Here is a 22,100-nt window from a genome sequence, read left to right as displayed (position 1 = left end):
CATTTACAGTTTTTACATTTAAGTGTGTAAAACATCCTTGAAGAGTATTATAGTCTGAAAATGAAAAGCTTGGGGCACCTAGGTGGCTCAGTTGGTTGGGCGTCTGCCTTTGGCTCAGGTTATGATCCCAGGGTCCTGGGATCAAGCCCCACATCGGGCTCCTTGCTCGGTGGGGAGTCTGCTTCTCCCTCTCCCCCTCCTCCCGCTTTCTCTCTATCTCTCACTCTCTCTCAGATAAATAAATAAAATCTTTAAAAAAATGAAAAGCTTAAGAATATTTTATTACTTTTCCTTGTAACTTTGGAGTAGAGGTAAGAAAGATATATATTTAATGTAGTTCATGTCTTTAAAGGCACCTAGTAGATAATAAATACTGAAAGGAAGGAAATAGCAACACCAATATTCCAGATGTCTATAAATTCTAAGTAATTGAAATCTTGCAGATTAAAGTTAGGAATATTGTTGCTTCTATGAAAGACCCAAGTTCAAAGAAGTGTCATTTTGCTCATTAAGAGAACTGGCTGTTGCAGACAAACCAAGGAAGACAATGGAAAGGAAGAAAACTTGATACAGATATTTTCAAGGTGTGGTGATGGACAGTATAGAAATCAAATAGAGAAAGAAAACAAAAGGAGAGAAGAGAGGGCTGTGATATCAACAGGGGGAAGTGGAAAAGATGAATAAGTTCCTGAAACTGGAGAAAACTGTTGCTAATTACTGATTTTAAGAGTGGAGGATTGAGTCAAATCTTAAAAAAAATAAAGTGAACATGTTTAAATAAGTGGAAATAGAGCCTTTTATATCCTGGAAAAAAAAAATCAGAAATAGGTAATTATAAAGAAGGTCATTTTAGTAAAAGGAAAAAATCTTTCATTGTTTGAAATGTTAGATGGCATTAACGAAAGTTGCTTAAACAATGAGTAAGTCCGGCTTATTTTTATTTCATGCATCTTTTATTTCAACTATTAAGTGCTCCATCCACCTCAGGTCCTTTAATGATTTTTCAGTGATTCAGTGTTGAGGTATCATCTATATGTAAAATTATAAAACACTTACTTTACATTGGCACAGTTACTTATTTTTATTCTCTACTTAGAGAAAGTGGTAACAGTAGTTTGTTTATTCCAGAAAATCAAGTGTTTACCTTACCTCAGCTTTAATATTTAGTTACCGATTAAGGGCCTATTTTTTTTTTTTTTTTAAGATTTTTTAAAAATTTATTTGACAGGGCACAAGTAGGCAGAGTGGCAGGCAGAGGGAGAGGGAGAAGCAGGCTCCCCAGTGAGCAGAGAGCCCGATGTGGGGCTCTATCCCAGGATCCTGGGATCATGACTTGAGCTGAAGGCCGATGCTTAACCGACTGAGCCACCCAAGGTGCCCCTTAAGGGCCTATTATGTGCTATCTGTATCAAGAGTACAAGAAGTGATGGCAAAAGTGTTTCTTATAAAGGGGAGCTTACAGTAAAATTGAAGAGGTTGTATGGTGTTATCCATAACATACACTGGTACCAAAAAATGAATGACAAGCAAGGAGAAAATTGTCACGGGTTAGAGTGACTTGATTTCAAGGCTGGAAAGAGAGCTTTCAGAGCAGTGGGACTCTTTAAGTTTGAAGAGTCAGTGACAAATTAGCATGAGCTATTCAATCTCAGCCAGTGGATATGCTAGGAATAAGGAGCTGCCTCACTTGACTGAAGTGGAAAGGGATGGTGATGGCCATGGAGAAGATAAATGCGTCAAGGAATAGAGCATAAAGGAACCATGAGACTTGGGGAAAACCCAGACTTAAAGTACTCCTTAGGATGAGTGAACTATCAGAGAACTGCATGAAAATGTCCGTTAGTAGGAGATAAATTAGAGTAATTGAAAATCACATTATGTTCACAAAGGGAAAGTAATAGTAAATGTTTTCTGGATATCAGGAAGAGTGAAAACACAGTATACCTCGGGGCGCCTGGGTGGCTCAGTCAGGTAAGTGTTGGACTTGATCTCAGCTCAGGTCTTGATCTCAGGGTCATGAGTTCAAGCCCCATGTTGGGCTCCACATTGGGCGTGCAGCCTACTTAAAAAAAAAAACAAAAAACAAAAAACACCAACAGTACACCTTGTTTGTTTCCTGGAAGGGAGGTGGAGGATGGCAGAGGCAGGCATGGATGATATGAGGAAAGGGAGAATCAGACGATACAGAGTACTGCCCCTCCAGGTGTGTCCTTTCCCTGATTTGGTAAAGGATATCATTGAGCCGCTCAGAGTGTCCTTCCTTAGCTTCTAGAGTCATCAAGGAGTGAGGAAATTGTCTCATGTATAGTTTATTTCATATATGTATTGATTTTATATATGATAGAAATACTATGAGCAAAATTCATTTAAACAAAATACCACATTCACTGAACAGTTTGAAGAAACAGGAATTTACTGTAAATTATTTTCCTCAGTTTGAATCCAACTTGATATGTGATCTAAAGTGTTCATATGTATTACTTTAGTAAAAACTCAAATAATAATAAAAACAACCAGTTTCTTTTAGGTTTTATGAGTTTCAGCAAGAGCTAATCTCCTTTCTCTAATAAAATAAAATATATACTGTGTACTATGAATACTTTTCTGAGGAAATGCCATCCTTTAGTAACTGCTTTGAGAAGATTTATAACTCTTAAACTCATTTGGAACCTAAATATCCACTGGTTTCAAGTTTAGTATGTTGTATCTTGCTCTGCCTTGAGTGTAAATGAAGACAGAGGAATGCTCTTCCTTAAGAATAGTCTTTTGCTTTTTTTAAGTCTAGAAATTTTTGTTTTGGTAAAATTTTGAATTTACATCAAAGCTTTCTTCATAGAAGCAAACTGTTGATATGATATTTATTTATGACAGGACACACATGCAGGACTTGAAAGATGTTACTAATAATGTACACTATGAGAACTACCGAAGCAGAAAACTGGCAGCTGTGACTTATAATGGAGTTGATAATAACAAGAATAAAGGGCAGCTTACCAAGTAAGTATACCTTGTTTCCTCCAGAAAGGGTATCATTTATGTAGTAAATAATCATATTGTTTCATCTTCATCAAATTCTTCTTGGCTACTCAATAGAAAATTGGGATAATATTCTTTATGCACAATAGCAGAAATTTATTATTGTTAAGCTTTGTTTTGGCAGTTTTATATTTTACTGTTTGTCACAGGAAGTATTTTATTACCTTGTTCCCTAAGTGAAAGCCATACATTCTCTTCTGGTCATTTGCCGTCGTGTTTGTAGTCCATACACCACTCACTTAATAGATCCCCAATTAGAAATCAAATGGCTCCTTTTGCAAATACAGTTTTAAAAGTTTTTATTTTAATTCCAGTTAGTTAACATACAGTGTTATATTCATGTCAGGTGTACAATATAGTGATTCAACAATTCCATACATTACCCGGTGCTTATCATGACAAGTGCACTCCTTAATCCCCATCACCAATTTCACCCATCCCCCCACTCACCTTCCCTCTGGTAACCATCAGTTTGTTCTCTGTAGTTAAGAGTTTGTTTCTTGGTTTGTCTCCCTCAATCTCTCTCTTTCTCTTTTTCCCTTTTCTCATTTGTTTCTTAAATTCCACATGTGAGTGACATCATGTGGTATTTGTCTTTCTCTGACTGACTTATTTTGCTTAGCATTATACTCTCTAGCTCCATCTCTATTGTTGCAAATGGCAAAAATTTCATTCTTTTTTTATGACCGAATAATATACTCCCATATCTTTTTTATCCATTCATCTGTGGATGGACACTTGGGCTGCTTCCATATCTTGGCTATTGTAAATAATGCTGGTATAAATGTAGGGGTGCATGAAACTGAATACATTCTTTTAAGGGAAGAGGACAGTTACGACCAAGATCTCTTAACCCATTTTGCTTTTAAGATAAACATTCTGTACTCTCTTTAAGGAGACTAAATACAGAGCTTCTACCTTTTATTATGTCTGTTTTGAATAAACCATTTTAGTAGCAGAGTTTTCACTAACATTGTACAGAAACAAGGGAAAGGACCAAACAAAAGGAATATTTAGGTGAGTGTAGTCTTGGTTACCTTCTCCATCCCTATTCTGTATTTCTAGGGAGTAAATTAGCTTGAGTTTGGATTTCTTCTCTTGGTTGTTAAAGTAGTGTGAGTGACTGACAAGTGTGTAGCTTATATACTGCTAAGCTAGTATATATCTCAAGCTGTGGTGGTTTATGATGGGGTAGGAAAATGAGATGTGTAAGGAGGGCTGTGAGTTAGTTGGTATAATTCTTGGTAGCAGTACCTGTGCCCCATTTTTCCTTTATTTGGGACTGTTGAAGATCATAAGTATTTTACAAACCATTTTAACGATATGTGTACATTTGTAGCCAGATGTTATCTACTGTTAGAGGATAATCCTGAAGGATCATATGTACAAATAATGAAAAAGGCAAGTTTTGCAAAGTAGCAGTATAGTACTGTGTTTTATAGTGGTCAGCATTCCTTATAATGGAAAAGAAGAGTGTTCCTTTTTTCCTTTTTAGTTATGTCTCCACAATGGCCCTAAATTCCAGAAGGAAGCAAAGCATTAACAGTCACTGGCAGCTCTCTTTTAAAACTGATCTTAGATCTAATTCTATGTTTATTTCCTTCTGTGTTTTTCTAATGATGTTGGAGTCATAGACCCTTTGAATTAGATTTCTTCTTATATTGTTACTTAACTTTGAACTTCTCCACATGCTGTTAACATGTTTGTATTTGAGGAACTTTACTGATCAACTCCTAGGTTTTCTGGTTTTAGTGGTCTGCTGAGAGTGATTGTTAAAAAGGTAAATTTCTAGGTTTAATCATTGGCAAGAGATTCTGATTCAGTAGATGTGGGATGGACCTGAGAGCTTGTATTTTTAATAAGCACCTTGTATGGTTTTGATACAGGGTCCTTATTCAGTGTCTGCTTTGCAAAACACTGACTTTTAGGAATTTATTACTGTTGTTTTAAAAATTGATTTGGTTAATATTTCAACAATGTGTTTATATTTAATGTACAAGATTCTATTTGAGGTAAGGTTCAGTGCATGAGAAAAAGACTTTTATCTATTTCTTTTTAAAAGCAAAATTTGTATTGGGCAACTTTCGTGGAAAAACATAAGGTCCATCATAGTAAATATTGTTCATAATTTCCTAATCCATTTTAAATGCATTTCACTAGCTTATGGACTTTTTAACTGTTTAAAAGAAAAATGTGAGTAGTTAAAGCCACTGATAATTTTATATGTGAAAAGAAAATGTACTGTCAGTACCTATTATTCATTAAATATATGCAGTTAATGTTTGATTTTTTTCTTCTACACATTTTTTCATGTCCTACAAATAAAGAATTGTTTCCACATTTCAAATATAAGGCTTTTAAAATAGTGCTATTGTGATATTTCTGCTGTTGGATTCAGGTAAGACAATTCAGAGAAAAATCGTAAACCTTATAGTGTTGTTAAAAATTCTTTTGCATAAATAGAATTCAGTGTGGATTACTTGAGTTAAACTATATAACCCAGGCAAAAACATAAAAAGTAGAATACTGCTGGAAATCTGTTTCTTAATGAAATGAATCATGTCCAGACTTTTATCTATGAAAATGATAAAAATGTACTGCTAAAAAGCAAATTGCCCTAGGAGTTAGTATATTATTTTATATTAGTAGTAAGTAGAAAAGTATCTTTTTAAAGATTGAACCAAATGGAGAGTGGCATGATTAGATAGATATTGGTATAATTTATTACAATAGGTTTTTACTACTTTATTGAATAATATACTGAATCTGAAAGAAGTCACTTGGAAGTTTTATCCATTGAGTATATGTTATATTATCTTGAAAATGTTAGCAATTTCAGAAAGCATTTCAGCTGAATTTTTTGTTGTTGTTTAAATCAGTATCAACTTACGGTGCTTTAGCTGATGTTAAGTGCTATAAGCTAAGGAGTCATCCCTGAGTAACTGAAAAGAATGGCAATTATTTAAATATGTGATACAGGCAAATATGAGTTTAGGCTTCTTAGTGATGTTCTAGTTGTATTGCTCTCAAGGGACTCTTCCCTCCATAGCAGTGTATCCTTTGATGATATTGACAGGGAGAGGTTAAGGTTGTGGGGGTTTGGAATGGAAGAGGCAGAGTCATTAAACAAAAATTGCCACTTCTCCAACCACCTCCCTCTACTATGAATCTGAACTCAGCATCCCTGCATGGACCCAAATACTGCATTTCTAACACCTAACATCACAGTTAGCCCTTAATAGAAGCATGTTTAATACTGGGAGATACAAATACATAATCTGTGGGATTACATTATAGTACTTTGATTAATCACTGAAAGAGATTGCTCTCCTGTCACCTGGGGGTTTTCAGACTTCCAGTTACACCTGGCACAGTGTACCTCAGGTAAGGTCTGGTTAAGAGGGAGTAGGTCTTTCTTCTGTAAAGTGAGAAATGGGCTATCTATAACTTGGAAATTTTCAGTCAGATCACTTTAGGCAAGACTTTGTGTGGAAGTTGAGGATCTGGAAATTGATTCTCTTAAAACTGTACAGGCTCAAGTAACTCTTGGAAGACTTGATATAAATAGTTTGAAGACCACTGAACTGGACAATGTCTTTGGTCCTTAAAAAAAGAAGGTGGTCATTTTATTACTTTATCACTTTGCATGGTCTCTAAATAGCATCTGCAGGCAATTTGAAGAAGAAATAAAATTGATAATAAGGTCATTTATTTGTCTACTGATTGCTAATGGACCTATGTTTTTTTCATTGCCCTCATACAGTATTTATACATGTACAAATTATTAAAAATATACAGTTATATTAACCTTTGTATGGCAGTGTATACTCCACAAAGTGCTAATCACAGTTTTAGAATATAAGCTATTTTTTTAAGCATTAGGTAGTAAACTAGGTTAATGAATCTTTCTTTTTTTTAAGATTTTATTTATTTATTAGAGAGCGAGATTGAGAGAACTAGTGGGAGGAGGTGAAGAGGGAGAAGCAGACTCCCTGCAGAGCAGGGAGCCTGATGTAGGACTCGATCCCAGGACTCTGGGATCATGACCTGAGCTGAAGGCAGACACTTAAACAACTGAGCCACCCAGGCACCCCATTAATGAATGTTACATTTAATTTTCTGAGGCAGTTTTGGATGGACTATAGAATATACTGAATAGTAGTTAAAAATATTTGGTTTTGTATTTCAGTTATTTGTATATCTGAAAATGTGCCTTTCTGTTAGGTTAGTAGTCCTAGAATGATTATATTTTGGAAAGATCCTAAAACAAGATTTAGACATCACATTGTACATCTTAAATTTATGCAGTATTATATGTCAGTTATATCTCAGTAAAGCTGGGAAGAAACCAAGGTTTAGATTATGTGGTTAAAATCTGAAAAGGAGCTGAGCTTATCTCATCAAATACTAATTTGCTTCAAGACCAAAGTCTGGGAAAGTGGGCACTATTCCTAGCAGCTATTCAGGTATTGCCTGTATCATTGGCAAAGAACATATCAAGTCACCAGTTTAAATACTTCTTAAATCCTTAGGGAGTGTGTATCTTGTTCACCCCTGACTGGAGAGTGTGGAGGGTGGTAGGCAATTGAAAGTAACAGACAGGGAGGTCAAGTTCCAGATCAAAGAAGATTCAACAAGGGGTTGTAAAGGAAAAGGAAGAAGAATTAGCAATATCCAAACGGTAGATCTCTTAAAGGAAGGTGATTCCCAATAAGGGGAAGTTTAACTTACTTGCTTCCTTATTTATTTATTATTATTATTATTTTTAAAGATTTTATTTATTTGACAGAGAGAGAGACAGGGAGAGAGGGAACACAAGCAGGGGGAGTGGGTGAGGGAGAAGCAGGCTCCTGGCTGAGCAGGAAGCCCAATACGGGGCTTGATCCCAGGACCCCGGGATCATGACCTGAGCCAAAGGCAGACTCTTAACAACTGAGCCACCCAGGCGCCCCTATTACTATTTTTGATAAACCTGCTTTTTCAAGTTCTTTCTTGGTTGTCTTTTGTATGTTTTACTTAAAATCACATTTGATTGGTGACTCTTTTATGAACTGTTGTCTATCATTGGCACCAGTTATGACAGTTGGTATCTTGTTCCAAGTTGGGCATACCCTGTTACCTCTTTCCCATATGTTATTTTTCTGTTTTGAACAGCTTTCTCCATCTGTAAGCTTGGGAAAACTTTATGGATAACAAATTCCTAGAAATGACTAAAAATACAGGTTTCCAAAAGCTGATTCTCAGCACTGTTTTGGTACATAAAAGTTTTCATTGAACGAGAAATAAAGACAATTTTCTGAAATCTTCCGAAGTTTTTAAAAAAAATTATTTATTCAGTTGTATCTTTTACTCTTTGTTAAAATGTCCTTTCCTGAAAATATAATGATAATGAGTAGTATTGTTTTACATTTGGCTATGATGCTGTCACTTGGCAAAATGAAATGTTGGTATTGTTTCCCGAAATTTTGGTAATTTTTATTGCTCTTTGAAATCCATTTAAATGAAATTCCTTTGAAAATTTTTGTATGAAAGTTGCTACATGTCTGTGTACATAGTGGCCTACTGACCATTAGAGCAAAAGTATGTGAATGTATTTGTTTAATGTGTTCTTCAGGAAATGGTAATTTAAATGAAATGTGGTTGTCTTCTGTTATACTCAAAATATGGGTTGTGTAACACAACCACAGTTAGAACTTACTAGGTCAGCCTTGTGTGGTCCTTGCTGTGATTTTGCTGTTTGTCACATGAAAGGGTGAGTCATCTGGTGGCTTTCAGGAACTATAACCCTTTAAAGAGATGCCTAGAAGGAGTTACGTTAAATCTTTGTGGATTTAGCGTATATGCAGGTTATGTTATACCTTTTCGTTTCTTTTTATTCTTTCACCAGGCCTTTTCATTTCTTTGGCTGAGCTGCTTTAAATTTCTCTGAGAAGTTTAAGTGTATAAGCTTTAGCATATCTATGTATGTAAAGAAGAGTTTCCATTAAAAAGCAGTTAGGCTATAATTAAATGCTTTTTCCAGCCATCTAGTAAAAAGGTTTTATTTGGAAAAAAATGTTTAATGTGATGAAAAAATGACCCTTCTTCCTGCGTTTTCTACATTGTAAGCATAATTTTGTATTACAGTTTTTAAAATATCACTTTAATAAAGATGACTAGCAATGAGGTGCTAATTTAAAAATTAAAGAGATTCGAAAGATCATTTTTACCGGTAAGAGGCTTCAGAAAATCCATTTATGACCATTTTTGTTAAACACTGGAATATCATTTCATTTGGTCAGGAGTCCAATATTTTGACAAGACTGAAAAACTTAAAAGTATCTCAATATGAAATACTGCAAAAATTTTTTTTTAAAGTACACATACTTAAATAGGTCTAGAAATTTGAGCAGGCTTTCAGAAGATAATTGCACAGTGTGTTTATTTTCATAATTTGGTATAGTAATTACTAACGGAATTTTTGGAAAGAAATTAACTAGCTTTAACAAATTTTGCCATAAACTTACGTTTTAGGGCACATACCTTAATTAATTAATTGTGAAATCTTTGAATTTACCTTTAATTGTTGCTTTTAGTATGGTTTACTCTTAAGTGTTCAAGTCTCTATTTTCTGTTCTTTTAGATATGACACAGTTGAAGGCATGTAAGTGGTTATTTGTTTTTCCAAAGACAAGCAGTTTTAGGATGTAGAGATTTTTAATATTTAAAATTTGAATTTAAAAGCAAATTTCAAAACATAGCCTGTTGGTCTGGAGTCTTCTATTTTCCCCCTCGAGTTATTTAAATAAAAATCAAGATGACAGTGTTTACTTTTGGTTAGTTGGTAGCCTGTTCATGTGCAAATTATATGATAAATTCTTTAAATTTACATGAATTGCCTTCTTCCTCCCAAGGATAAAATTAAATGAGCATTTTATAGCTAGGTTATTGTAAGTAAGAATATATATTAAATTTTAAAATTACTCTTAGTTTCTAATTTATTTAATATATTTACAGTTTCGAGCTATGTTTTCAAATTGCAACAATATTGTTGGATAATCTCTCTTGCTTAAACATACATATTCAGTTAACACTGTCAACTAAAAAAATAGTTACTAGATTATTTCTTTTCTAGAGTCTTAAGACATGTTGGGGGGTGGGAGAAGTGAGGTTTATAGACCCTTTCAAAATCTAACAAAAGCTTTGGACCTTCTCACCAGAAAAATGCTTGCATGGACACACAAATTTGGTATGTCATTTCAGGGGATTCATTGGCATCAGCCCAGGAGATCCAAAGCCCCTTTATCAAAAACACCTGCCATATCAGGGAAATCCAAATCAAAACCTCAATGAGATACCACCTCACGTGAACCAGTCAGAGTGTCTAAAATTAACAAGTCAGGAAACGACAGATGTTGGTGGGGATGCGGAGAAAGGGGAACCCTCCTACACTGTTGGTGGGAATGCAAGCTGGTGCAACCACTCTGGAAACAGTATGGAGGTTCCTCAAAAAGTTGAAAATAGAGCTACCATATGATCCAGCAATTGCACTATTGGATATTTACCCCAAAGATACAAATGTAGGGATCCGAAGGGTACGTGCACCCCAATGTTTATAGCAGCAGTGTCCACAGTAGCCAAACTATGGAAAGAGCCAAGATGTGCATCGACAGATGAATGGATAAAGAAGATGTGGTGTATATATATATATATATATATGCACAATGGAATATTATGCAGCCATCAAAAGGAATGAGATCTTGCCATTTGCAACGACATGGATGGAACTGGAGGGTATTATGCTGAGCGAAATAAGTCAGTCAGAGAAAGACATGTATCATATGACCTCACTGATATGAGGAATTCTTAATCTCTGGAAACAGACTGAGGGTTGCTGGAGTGGGGGTTGGGGTGGGAGGGATGGGGTGGCTGGGTGATAGACACTGGGGAGGGTATGCGCTATGGTGAGTGCTGTGAATTGTGCAAGACTGTTGAATCACAGATCTGTACCTCTGAAACAAATAATACATTATATGTTAAAAAAAAAAAAAAGAAGAAGAAGATAGCAGGAAGGGAAAAATGAAGGGGGGGATATCGGAGGGGGAGACAAACCATGAGACATGATGGACTCTGAAAAACAAACTGAGGGTTCTGGGGGGGGGGATGGGTTAGCCTGGTGATGGGTATTGAGGAGGGCACGTTCTGCATGGAGCACTGGGTGTTATGCACAAACAATGAATCATGGAACACTACATCTAAAACTAATGATGTAATGTATGGGGATTAACATAACAATAAAAAAATCTCTCCGTGGGAAAAAAAAAAACCACCTGCCATAAAGATGAGACCTATGTTATCAGGAAGGGCCCTAACTTTTAATGAAATAATGATATTTATATATATATATATATATTTTTTTTAAAGATTTTATTTATTTGAGAGAGAGAATGAGAGAGCACATGAGAGGGGGGAGGTAAGAGGGAGAAGCAGACTCCCTGCTGAGCAGGGAGCCTGATGTGGGACTTGGTCCCAGGACTCCAGGATCATGACCTGAGCCGAAGGCAGTCGCTTAACCAACTGAGCCACCCAGGCGCCCATGGTATTTATATTTAAAAGCTTATTTCAGTTGACCTCACTTTTTGAATGCAGGTTTTTGTTCTAAGTTAATGTTTGGTTTAGTTTCATTTTCAGAACTTCTGATTAATTGCTTAATTGTTAAAATATACTGCAGGTTTGTAAGTTTACTTTTGGTGAAGAAATATCCTTTAGTTAACATTTTATTCGAATTTACACTAATTGCAAAAACAGATCTTGATCACAGCAATACTTGATGTCTTCGTCCTCCCTTTTTGCTAAGAAAAATCAGTAGTCAATGTTCTGTCCTGTTGCTCTTATTTAATATAGTCCATCTGGCTCTCTAGTCCTCCTCCTTGACAGGGAAGAAGAGTGCTGTAAAAATACTTAGCCACAATTAAAAAAAAAAAAATACTCAGCCTTATAAGGAGAGAAGTGTGTCAGATCAGGATTAAAGTGACTAACCCTAGAAGTTATAGGTGAAATCCAAGACCTGATTTTGTTTTTGTTTGTAAGCCATGATTTAATTTCTTAAAGTGCATTACTGAGATAAAATTCACCAATTTAAAATGTGCTATTCAGTGGTCAAAGCCTGCTGATAAGGAGGCAAAATAAACATGTTTTATCAACAAAGTCAGAAGAGGACATGTCTCTCTTAAGTTGTGCTGTGTACTGAATAGTTTTCAAAGGTGGAAATGGTAATTTAAATGAAATGTGGTTGTCTTCTGTTATACTCAAAATATGGGTTGTGTAACATTTACACTAATTGCAAAGGTTTGTCAGTCACGAAGCAAAGGGTTCTTTCCTCCCTGGGACTGTAGTGAGTTACTGATACTTTGGCATTCACTTGTGTCTCTTTAAGTATACTAGCCTTAAGATAAAGCTTGTTTGCAGTATTTTTAACATGAAAATTTTGATCAAAATTGTGCAGAGATTTGAGCCTGTGGACTTTAATGTCAGTAGAGTAAAACACTTGCATTTAACTATGCTTGTGTCTGTTTTCTGGCATTTCAAAAATAATTATCAGGATATTTATTTGCTTCTGATTCTCTCATGTATCATCTGTGTATGTGTTTTATCACCAAACATCTTTCTAAAATAAGACAAAAAATTAAGACAGTTAAATATTTGAGGTAGGTGGAATGTATTTCATGAGTAGTGAAATTACCGTTAAGTGGCCTAGAAATATTCTGCAAACCTAAATGAAAAACTTTCTAGGGATTCACTGGTAGTAATTTCGAACATGGTAATTCAGTTACTAAAATAAATTTGAATTAATGTTAATTAACTTATAATTGTGATGTCAGTAGTTGTCATAGAAGAGATTGTAACAGAGCTAAAAATATTGTAGAGCTTGTAGAGCTAAAAATATTCTACATATATTAACTTCATTAGGTCTGTTCCTTTTTTCACATTGAAATTTTGTTTGAAGTACAAAATTAAATTTCTTCTCATTTTCCATTCTGTTAGTTTAATTTGGGAATGTTTCCTTTCCATTTTCCTCCTACAGTTTATGTGTCATCTTTAGATTTGATATGCACTAGGTTAAGAGAAACATCCTCCTAACAGTTTTTTTATATCTATTTTCATAGTAATTATTCGTTAGAGATTCAGGTTTAAATATAAAACTTTATGGAAGGAAATTCTATTATAAATATTTATGAATTGTAAAGCTTCTAAAGAATTTTTAATGCATTTATACATAAAACTTTAAATCTGTGTTCTGTGTCATTGAAGATGGTGTCAGAAGAACTGAAAACTTATTTTCAAACTTATTTTCAAGAAACAATTTAGTAATTGGATTCAGCTTATTTGTTTTCATCACTGTTTCAAAGTTTTGTCTTGAATTCATATTTAGACTTTTGATGTTTATCCTTAATGTTCACAACAGGAGCCCTCTTGCACAAATGGAAGAAGAAAGAAGGGAGCATGTAGCTAAGATGAAGAAGATGGAGATGGAGATGGAGCAGGTGTTTGAGATGAAGGTCAAAGAAAAAGTTCAAAAACTGAAGGATTCAGAAGCTGAGGTAGTCAGCCTAACATTTTCACATCCTAAAGACACATCATTTCTTTTTAAAATAATAATATCTCTAATAGTATAGATAATAAAACCTTTCTACCCATATTTTTTCAAATTTAATATAATGCCCTAATGTAACAAAATGGAGAAATAAAAGGAAGCACTTTGTTTATAATAATATTATATACCTCAATATGTAAGTGTTTGGCCATACATGTACTTGGGAGGAAGATATAATAGAATACTTATAATGAATTAATCAGTTTTAATGAGCATGAGAAATGAAATTATAAGGTATTTCATATATTCAAGGTAAGAAGAGTAAAGATCAAGAGTTTTGGGTGGATGTAAGAATAAAAACTAGTATTAGGATAATAATAAACCAGAGTTATTTGCATATGAATGAGAGAACAAAAGAAAGAACTTTAACTGAACTAAGGGCTTGCTAGGATAAATTACAGACAGCCAAAGGGAAGAAAACAGAAGGAATGTGATTTTGTTGTAAATGAGTTGGGCATATTTGTAATACAGTGTCAGAGTAATTGCCAGTGTTAGCAAATTGGTAAAGTAGTGACAAAGCATCCCAGGAAGCTTATCTACTACCTTGGATGTTGAGGCATACATTTAGTTTCTATAAATCAAAAAGACCTTGAAGACATTTCCTTACATTTCCTTTAAGAAGTGAAAGATGGAGGAAAAAAACATTAACGTGAGAATCAAGTAATAGTTGGTTTGATAGATATTAATATGAAATAATTTAAAAATGACCTTTAATGTTAAAATTCAGTGAGACCCCTGTGTTTATATGTGGCTCCACTAATATTTGTATCTAAATATATTAAAAGGGGATTCATGGGGTGCCTGGGTGGCTCATTTGTTAAGCCTCTGCCTTTGGCTCAGGTCACAATCCCAGGGTCCTGGGATCAAGCCCTGCATCAGGCTCCCCGCTTGGTGGGAAGCCTGCTCCTCCCTCTCCCACTCCCCCTGCTTGTGTTCCCTCTCTCTCTGTCTCTCTCACTCTCTGTCAAATAAATAAAATCTTTAATAAATAAATAAAAGGGGATTCAGATCTATTTTGTTTACATTCTTATGGTGATCTCATTGCTTTTGTAATTACTGCATAAAATACTGAAACCCTCTTTGACTAAAAGTATTTTAATCCACTAAATAGAATGAATGCATGGAATAAGTAAAATATTGAGTAATTTCGAGGAAATGTTTATATTCCACATTAGATTACTCTTAAATTACTAGGCTTTACATGTGATCTCTTACTTAAAAAAAAAAAACAAAAAACAGGGGCGCCTGGGTGGCTCAGCCGTTAAGTGTCTGCCTTCGGCTTAGGTCATGATCCCAGGGTCCTGGGATCGAGCCCCACATTGGGCTCCCTGCTCGGCAGGAAGCCTGCTTCTCCCTCTCCCACTCCCCCTGCTTCTGTTCCTGCTCTCGCTAACTCTCTCTCTGTCAAATAAATAAATAAAATCTTTTAAAAAAAAACAAAAAAACCCCACTTTGACCATTGCTACATTTGTCATAAACTAAATGCAGTAAAGATATGGAATAGTTCCTTCTGTTTTGAGACTGCAAAGCACTGCAGGAATAGCATCTCTAGCATCTGTCATTAATAAGATGACATTTTGGAGATTAAATTTAGTCTTTTTATTTATCAGCCTTTTATTAACTGTCCATTTGAGTTTTTACTCTTTCACTAACTAGTGAATAATCTGAAAAATCTGTAACAGAGGGGAATAAAAACAAGAATAATCAAGAGTCTGTATTACCTCTCCACTTAGATTTCATTGAAAATCTAAAAGTAGTTGAATTTACATTTGCTATAGACATATGTTAGTAACTGCTCCTAGGAGTAAATGTTATAAACAAATAATAATGAAACTGTAGCTGAAAAACCCTTCCAAGAGTTTTTATGATTTCTGTGAGTGGTGAAAACAGAGTTTTGAGAAACTGTACTCTTTGAAGGATGAAATCTTTCTTAGCATTGGAAGAACCTATAAAAAGATCTGCCAAGTTTCTCCTGATAGTGTAAGCCATATAGGTATATAAATATATAGGTGAAGAGACCTACTTAACCTTGTTTAATACAGTTTTTTCTCAAGTTCATTAGTGCTAGAATGTTTGTTTAGGGCACAGCTGCTAATATCCAGCAGCACAGTGCATCAGGCACAGTACTAAGCATCCTTATTGTGTCATTAAATCCACACCATAACCCTAGGAGGTAGATATTATTGCCCATCTCCCTTTTTATACATGAGAGGAGGGATAAATTAGCTTGGTCAGTGCTGCATATTGTTGTAAGTTGAAACCATTAGCTCTTTAAGTTTGCTCTTAATCACTAGGGAAGTCCACAATCATGTATCCACAGATTCAAGTCCTAAATCCTAACAAGCTCTGAAAACTGCAAAACCAGACATAGAACTAATTGTTTTATTCCACTTGATGTGAATATTTATAAAATTTACTGCAAAAAATAGTAATGTGTTTGATGCTAAGGTAGGTGCTACCCTAGACAGCCCAGGAGGTGTTTTGTAAATGTAATATATACACCTTTCTAAGTAATATTGTCTTTCTAAAATCTGAAAAAGTCAGAATTTTGGAAGACATCTAACCCCAGCGGTCCCTTGAGAGGGCTTGTAACCAGTTCTTTTTACCTACATGCAGTTAACACAAAAGATATTATATGTAACAGAAATGTACAGATAAAGAATGATGAATGCCTGCAAACTTCTACCCAGCTTAAAAAATAAGACCTCATTAGTTCATTTAAGCCCCTGTGTACCTCCCTATGGTAGTTCTCTTTCTCCTTCTCTGAAGTAACTATTGTGAATTGTGTGTTTATGATTCCCTTGCATTTTTTTTTTTTTTTTTTTATAATTAGAGGCATTTTCCTGTGTTCCTATTTTCTGATATTTTCTTAGTAACTTGTCTGCTACAGTCAGGAAGATGACATCTCAAATTGACTCATGTTTGCTTAAGTTTATCTTAGATGGTTTTGTTTTGTAGGAATTGCATGAAATATTTGCAGTAGGAATAAATATGAAGTCATACTTTGTGGTTTACAAAGTAATTGAGAAAACAAGTTATATACAAAATTTTACTATAATCCAAATTCAAGATGTTAACTCACTGATGTAATATGATCATTAATAGAACATGATTTCTGGACATCTGAAGGTTTTGAATACTTTTTAGATATTAAGTGTATTTAGATTCAACCTGATTTTTTTATTGGTGTGACTGTTTTCTTCAGGAATAGATTGACTAGTGCCTAAATGAAATTATTTAAAGAACCATTAGATAAGCTCTTTGTTTCTGCAATTACTTTACAAGAGTGTTTCTACTTCTCAGCCAGCATTCTTTACAGCATTAATTCGCAATGTAGGAAAAATACCTGCATTGAAATCACTAGGGCTTGTTGAAAAATGCAGATTTCTAGTCTTAACACTCAAAGATTCTAATTCAATATGTCTGGGTGAGATCCAGTATTCTATATTTTGAGCAAGCACTCTTGGTGATTTGCACGAAGCTAACATTTGAGAAACCACTGCTTTATAGGAATCGGGGAAGCTTACTGTGATCTTGAAGCTCTTTAAGTCCTTATCTACCTGCTTTCTTTCCACTTGTCTCAGCTTTCTGAACTTGGAATTAGGAGACTGGTTCAATCCTGGTTCTTCCAATTTTCTGGCTAGTAATCTTGGGCAAGTGACTGAAACTCTGCAGCAGTTTGCTCATCTATACAATGAGGACAGTGATGTCTTCTTTGCCTTGTTTCTCCATGCTTATGAGTAATGCAAAATGAGATGATAAATAAGATAGGATATGTCCATTGTAAGTGCAACACAACTATAAACTTGTTGCACCCTTTTTCCCCATTTCCCAAAATTATTCTCTTGGGTCACTGGCCTTTTGGGTGGCAAGTCCTACAGAAGGAGAAATCCTAGACAGTGCTTTCCAGGTGGTATTCTGAATTTACAGCACAAGAACTCAGTGCTTATATTTATAACATTAGGATGTCTAGGTGAAACATACTTCTGCTCCTGATTTATTAAACAGTTTTATTTTATGTATTGTGCTGTGATTTAGCTCCAAAGGCGCCATGAGCAAATGAAAAAGAATTTGGAAGCACAACACAAAGAATTAGAGGAAAAACGTCGTCAGTTTGAAGATGAGAAAGCAAACTGGGAAGCCCAACAACGTATTTTAGAACAACAGAACTCTTCCAGGTAATTAATATCAGATTCCTAAGAAATGTGTGTATTAATGTTTTAAGGAATTATCATCTTACTTATTTTAAAAGACCTTACCCAGGGCGCCTGGGTGTTTCAGTCGGTTAAGCATCTGCCTTCAGCTCAGGTCATGATCCCAGAGTCCTGGGATCCAGTCCTGCATTGGACTCCCTGCTCAGTGAGGAGTCTGCTTCTCCCTCTCCCTCTTCTCCTCCCCTGGCTCCTGAGCACTCACGCTCTCTCATATAAATAAATAAAATCTTTAAAAAAAATAAATAAAAGACCTTACCCATTATCACCCAAGCACAGTTAATTTCATGGATGAATTTTTTTTTTTTTAAAGCAGTTCTTTTTTCTTTTTTTTTTGTAAAGATTTTTTATTTGACAGAGAGAGACACAGTGAGAGAGGGAACACAAGCAGGGGGAGTGGGAGAGGGAGAAGCAGGTTCCCCGCTGAGCAGGGAGCCCTATGCGGGGCTCGATCCCAGGACCCTGAGACCATGACCTGAGCCGAAGGCAGACGCCTAACAACTGAGCCACCCAGGCGTCCCCATGGATGAATATTTTTATATAGATGGATGCAATCTGTCTACTCTAACAGTATTTCTTTTCATTACAAACATTTTCCATGACTTAACAGTCTTCCTAATTATAATTTCATAGCTTCATAGCATTCTCCCTAGTTGACTCACCATAATCAATCTCTTATCTCCTCCCTTCAATTGTTGGACAGAATAGTTGTGTTCAGTCATTGGCAAACTTAGAAAGCACTGCTACAAAGATCTTTTATACATTTAGGGGTATGTTTTAGTTGTGTTGAATTATTTCTTTAGGATAAAAATTATTTCTTGGGGTGCCTGGGTGGCTCAGTCGTTAAGCATCTGCCTTCGGCTCAGGTCATGGTCCCAGGGTCCTGGGATCGAGCCCCACATCAGGCTCTCTGCTCGGCGGGAAGCCTGCTTCTCCCTCTCCCACTTCCCCTGCTTGTATTCCCTCTCTCGCTATGTCTCTGTCAAATAAATAAAATGTTAAAAAAAAAATTATTTCTTAAGATAAAATTTTGGATATCTGATTCCAAATACAACTGATCAGTTACTTGTTCTTAGTTTACACAAAACTCAGTAATATTTGTACCTTGACTTTGTTCTTTTTCTTTTTAGTCCCATCAAAAACTGAAAAGTTATATCCCTGTAAATATTCTACAGTGTACCCTCACTGCTAAATATTTTCAAGGTTAGATGTTTGTTCTATAACACTGTCCTTCTATTAACTTTTCCTCAGCAAAGAGGAAAATCTATTGGTAAAAGCAAATGTAATTCAGAATTCAAATGACCGTAAAAGGACACTGTATTTATGTCAGTTGATATTTTTCAGTTTGCACTATTTCATTTGGAAAGAATTGTTCTCATACATTAAAAATGGGTTTTTGTCCTATTTTTATTATTTATCCTGAAATTTGGTCAAATATTCAGTTGTCTATTACAGATTTACATTGTCCTCATTATCCACTTCTAAACCTTATTTTTTTAAATTTATTTATTTACTTTTGAGAAAGAAAGCAGGGGTGGGGGCTGGACAGAGGGAGAGGGAGAGAGAGAATCTTAAGCAGGCTCCACAGCCAGTACAGAGCCCGACACGGGGCTCGATCTCACAACCCTGAGATCATGACCTGAGCCGACATCAAGAATCCGATGACGCTTAACTGACTGAGCCACCCAGGCACCCCTTTTATTTTTTTAAATAAAAAAGTAGTGTTGGAAAATCTAACACAGTTGTAGCTGGATTAGCCAGTGCTACTATCATGTGTTGGCTGTAATGTTTATAACATGGCTACTCATTTTGACTATTTTCCTTTAAATTTAGAACCTTGGAAAAGAACAAGAAGAAAGGGAAGATCTTTTAAACCCTCTATTGACCACCAGTTACATATTAGTTGCCAATATGCCAGCTTGGACATCAGTGTTTGTTGGATCCGTTTGACCAATTTGCACCAGTTTTATCCTTAATGATGGATTTAACAGCATGACAAAAATTATTATTATTTTTTTGTTCTTGATGGAGATTAAGATGCCTTGAATTGTCTAGGGTGTGTGTACTTAGAAACTAACAGCTCTAAGTACCTTTCCTACTTTTTTTTTATTAAACAGATGTCTTCAATTTAATGCAAGAAAACATTTTACTGTTGTACAATCATGTTCTGGTGGTTTGATTGTTTACAGGATATTCCAAAATAAAAGGACTCTGGAAGGTTTTCATTGAGGATAAATTGCCATAATATGATGCAAACTATGCTTCTCTATGATAATTATAATACAAAGGTTCCATTCAGTGCAGCGTATACAATAATGTAATTTAGTCTAACACAGTTGACCCTATTTTTTGACACTTCCATTGTTTAAAAATACACATGGAAAAAAAATCCTATATGCTTACAATGCACCTAGAGCTTTTTTATAACAACCTTCTTTTGTTTATTTGTTTGTTTTGGATTCTTTAAATATATGTTATTCTCATTTAGTGCCCTCTTTAGCCGGAATCTCATTACTGCTTCATTTTTGTAATAACATTTTATTTAGGTATTTTCCATATATTGGTCCTGCTAAAATAGAATATAGCATCTTTCATATGGTAGGAACCAACAAGGAAACTTTCCTTTAATTCCCTTTTTACACTTTATGGTAAGTAGCAGGGGGAAAAATGCATTTATAGATCATTTCTAGGCAAAATTGTGAAGCTAACGACCAACCTATTTCTACCTATGTGCCGTCTCTTTATTTTATTAGAAATGGGAACCATGGCCTCTTGAAAAGGAAAAAAGTCACCGTTCTGCATTTAGCTGTATTCATATATTGCATTTCTGTATTTTTTTTTGTTTGTATTGTAAAAAAATTCACATAATAAACAATGTTGTGATGTAATAGAGTGTGGGCTCTTAAATACTCTACAGCTGATAGACAAGACTAGAATATGTTTGGGAAGAAACTTTTCAACTTGAATTTGCCTCCTCCACAATTGTATCTCATCTTTTGCATGTTTATTTCATTTGGAATGGTTATGTATTGGTTTTCTAATTTATGAGATATACAGTATCTCTACTCATTACTATCTCATTAATATGTTATTCTTCTCAGAAAAATCCCAACTCATTCACGTTAGGTAAACTCTCATGTCCCTGGAAACAAACTTTTTAACTGGAAAGGAAGTGGTATAATTTCACTAGGTCAAATGATAGAGATTTTAACAATTTAATGCTTTATGGCATTTTAAGTATAATTAATGCAACCCAGTTCATTACCTTAAAAAGTTTCACCATGTTTGTTACTTTTTAAAATTGATGATCCAAGCAGAAGGAAGTAACTGCTAATATTTTTGTTGGCTTCACAGGCTGAAGGATTTAAATAAGTCAGTATGCTTGAAAGATTCTTATTGCTTTTCAAAGATACATAAATCCAAAATGAATAATTATTCATGTTACAGTATCTTGACTTTACATGTAAGTTCACCCCAGAGTTGCTATCTTTAAAGTAGATCTCATGAGGCATTAAAAACATGATTTAGGAATACCATAGTAAATATTTATTTTTATTTGATGGCTATCACTAGTTAAAAATTGTCTTGGAAAAGTTTTGTTAATCCTAAAATGCCTTCTGCTGTTGGACAACATAACATGGTATGAGTGGCTTTTTAAAAATAAATTGCCTGTTAGTCCAAGACTAGAATCAGGTGTTCCAGAATAACAGGAGTTTTTTTATTTGTTTTGGTTCCTATGTTAAGAGAGATTGGGTTAACACCTGTAACCAGAAAGGTTTGGTTTTAGGGAGTTAACAACCTATTGAATTTGGAGACTGCAAAATGGAAAACTTTGTATGGACCACCTGCCTAACTAGTGAAGGATTACTCCTAGAAACAGGTCCTCATAGTTACCATTTAAAAATTCTGTATATTGTGTTAAATTTGTAAGTTACCTTTATTCTACTACCCTAGTAAAAATTTGCACAAATCCTTATCCTTGTCATACCTAAGGTTTTACCTGAATCTGATATGGGACCTATACAACCTTACTGGGTCTTTTGATTGTTGACTCCAGGCTTTTCAAGCATATTGAGGGCTATTTTTGCTATATGGCCTCTGGATTTCTGAGAACTGCTATATATGATCACTCATAATACGTGTAACATTGAGGAAGGCATAAGGAAAGGCCAGCTTGTAAACAACAAAACAATAATGCCTACTCTCCATTGTCTAGAGAC

General features: G+C 35.0%; 1 protein-coding gene across 2 annotated transcripts in view; it reads left to right on the top strand.

The window, feature by feature from the left end:
- Nucleotides 1-20,768, top strand: part of SEPTIN7 (septin 7) — a 118,419-nt gene extending 97,651 nt beyond the window's left edge. For both annotated transcript variants that reach the window (XM_054505230.2, XM_054505229.2), the window contains exons 9-12: nucleotides 2,872-2,997; nucleotides 13,481-13,616; nucleotides 17,708-17,847; nucleotides 19,714-20,768. In XM_054505230.2, the coding sequence (XP_054361205.1) occupies nucleotides 2,872-2,997; nucleotides 13,481-13,616; nucleotides 17,708-17,847; nucleotides 19,714-19,753 (442 nt within the window). In that variant the 3' untranslated portion in view covers nucleotides 19,754-20,768. The remainder of the gene's footprint in view (nucleotides 1-2,871; nucleotides 2,998-13,480; nucleotides 13,617-17,707; nucleotides 17,848-19,713) is intronic.
- The last annotated feature ends 1,332 nt before the right edge of the window (nucleotides 20,769-22,100 follow it).

The sequence above is a fragment of the Mirounga angustirostris genome, unplaced genomic scaffold (genome assembly GCF_029215605.1).
Source record: "Mirounga angustirostris isolate CCGP_5_RB_7025 unplaced genomic scaffold, mMirAng1.0.hap1 SCAF_12, whole genome shotgun sequence".
NCBI classification, from domain to species: Eukaryota; Metazoa; Chordata; class Mammalia; order Carnivora; family Phocidae; genus Mirounga; species Mirounga angustirostris.
The sequence above is the reverse complement of the archived record's forward strand: the minus strand, read 5'-3'. Positions and strand labels throughout refer to the sequence as shown.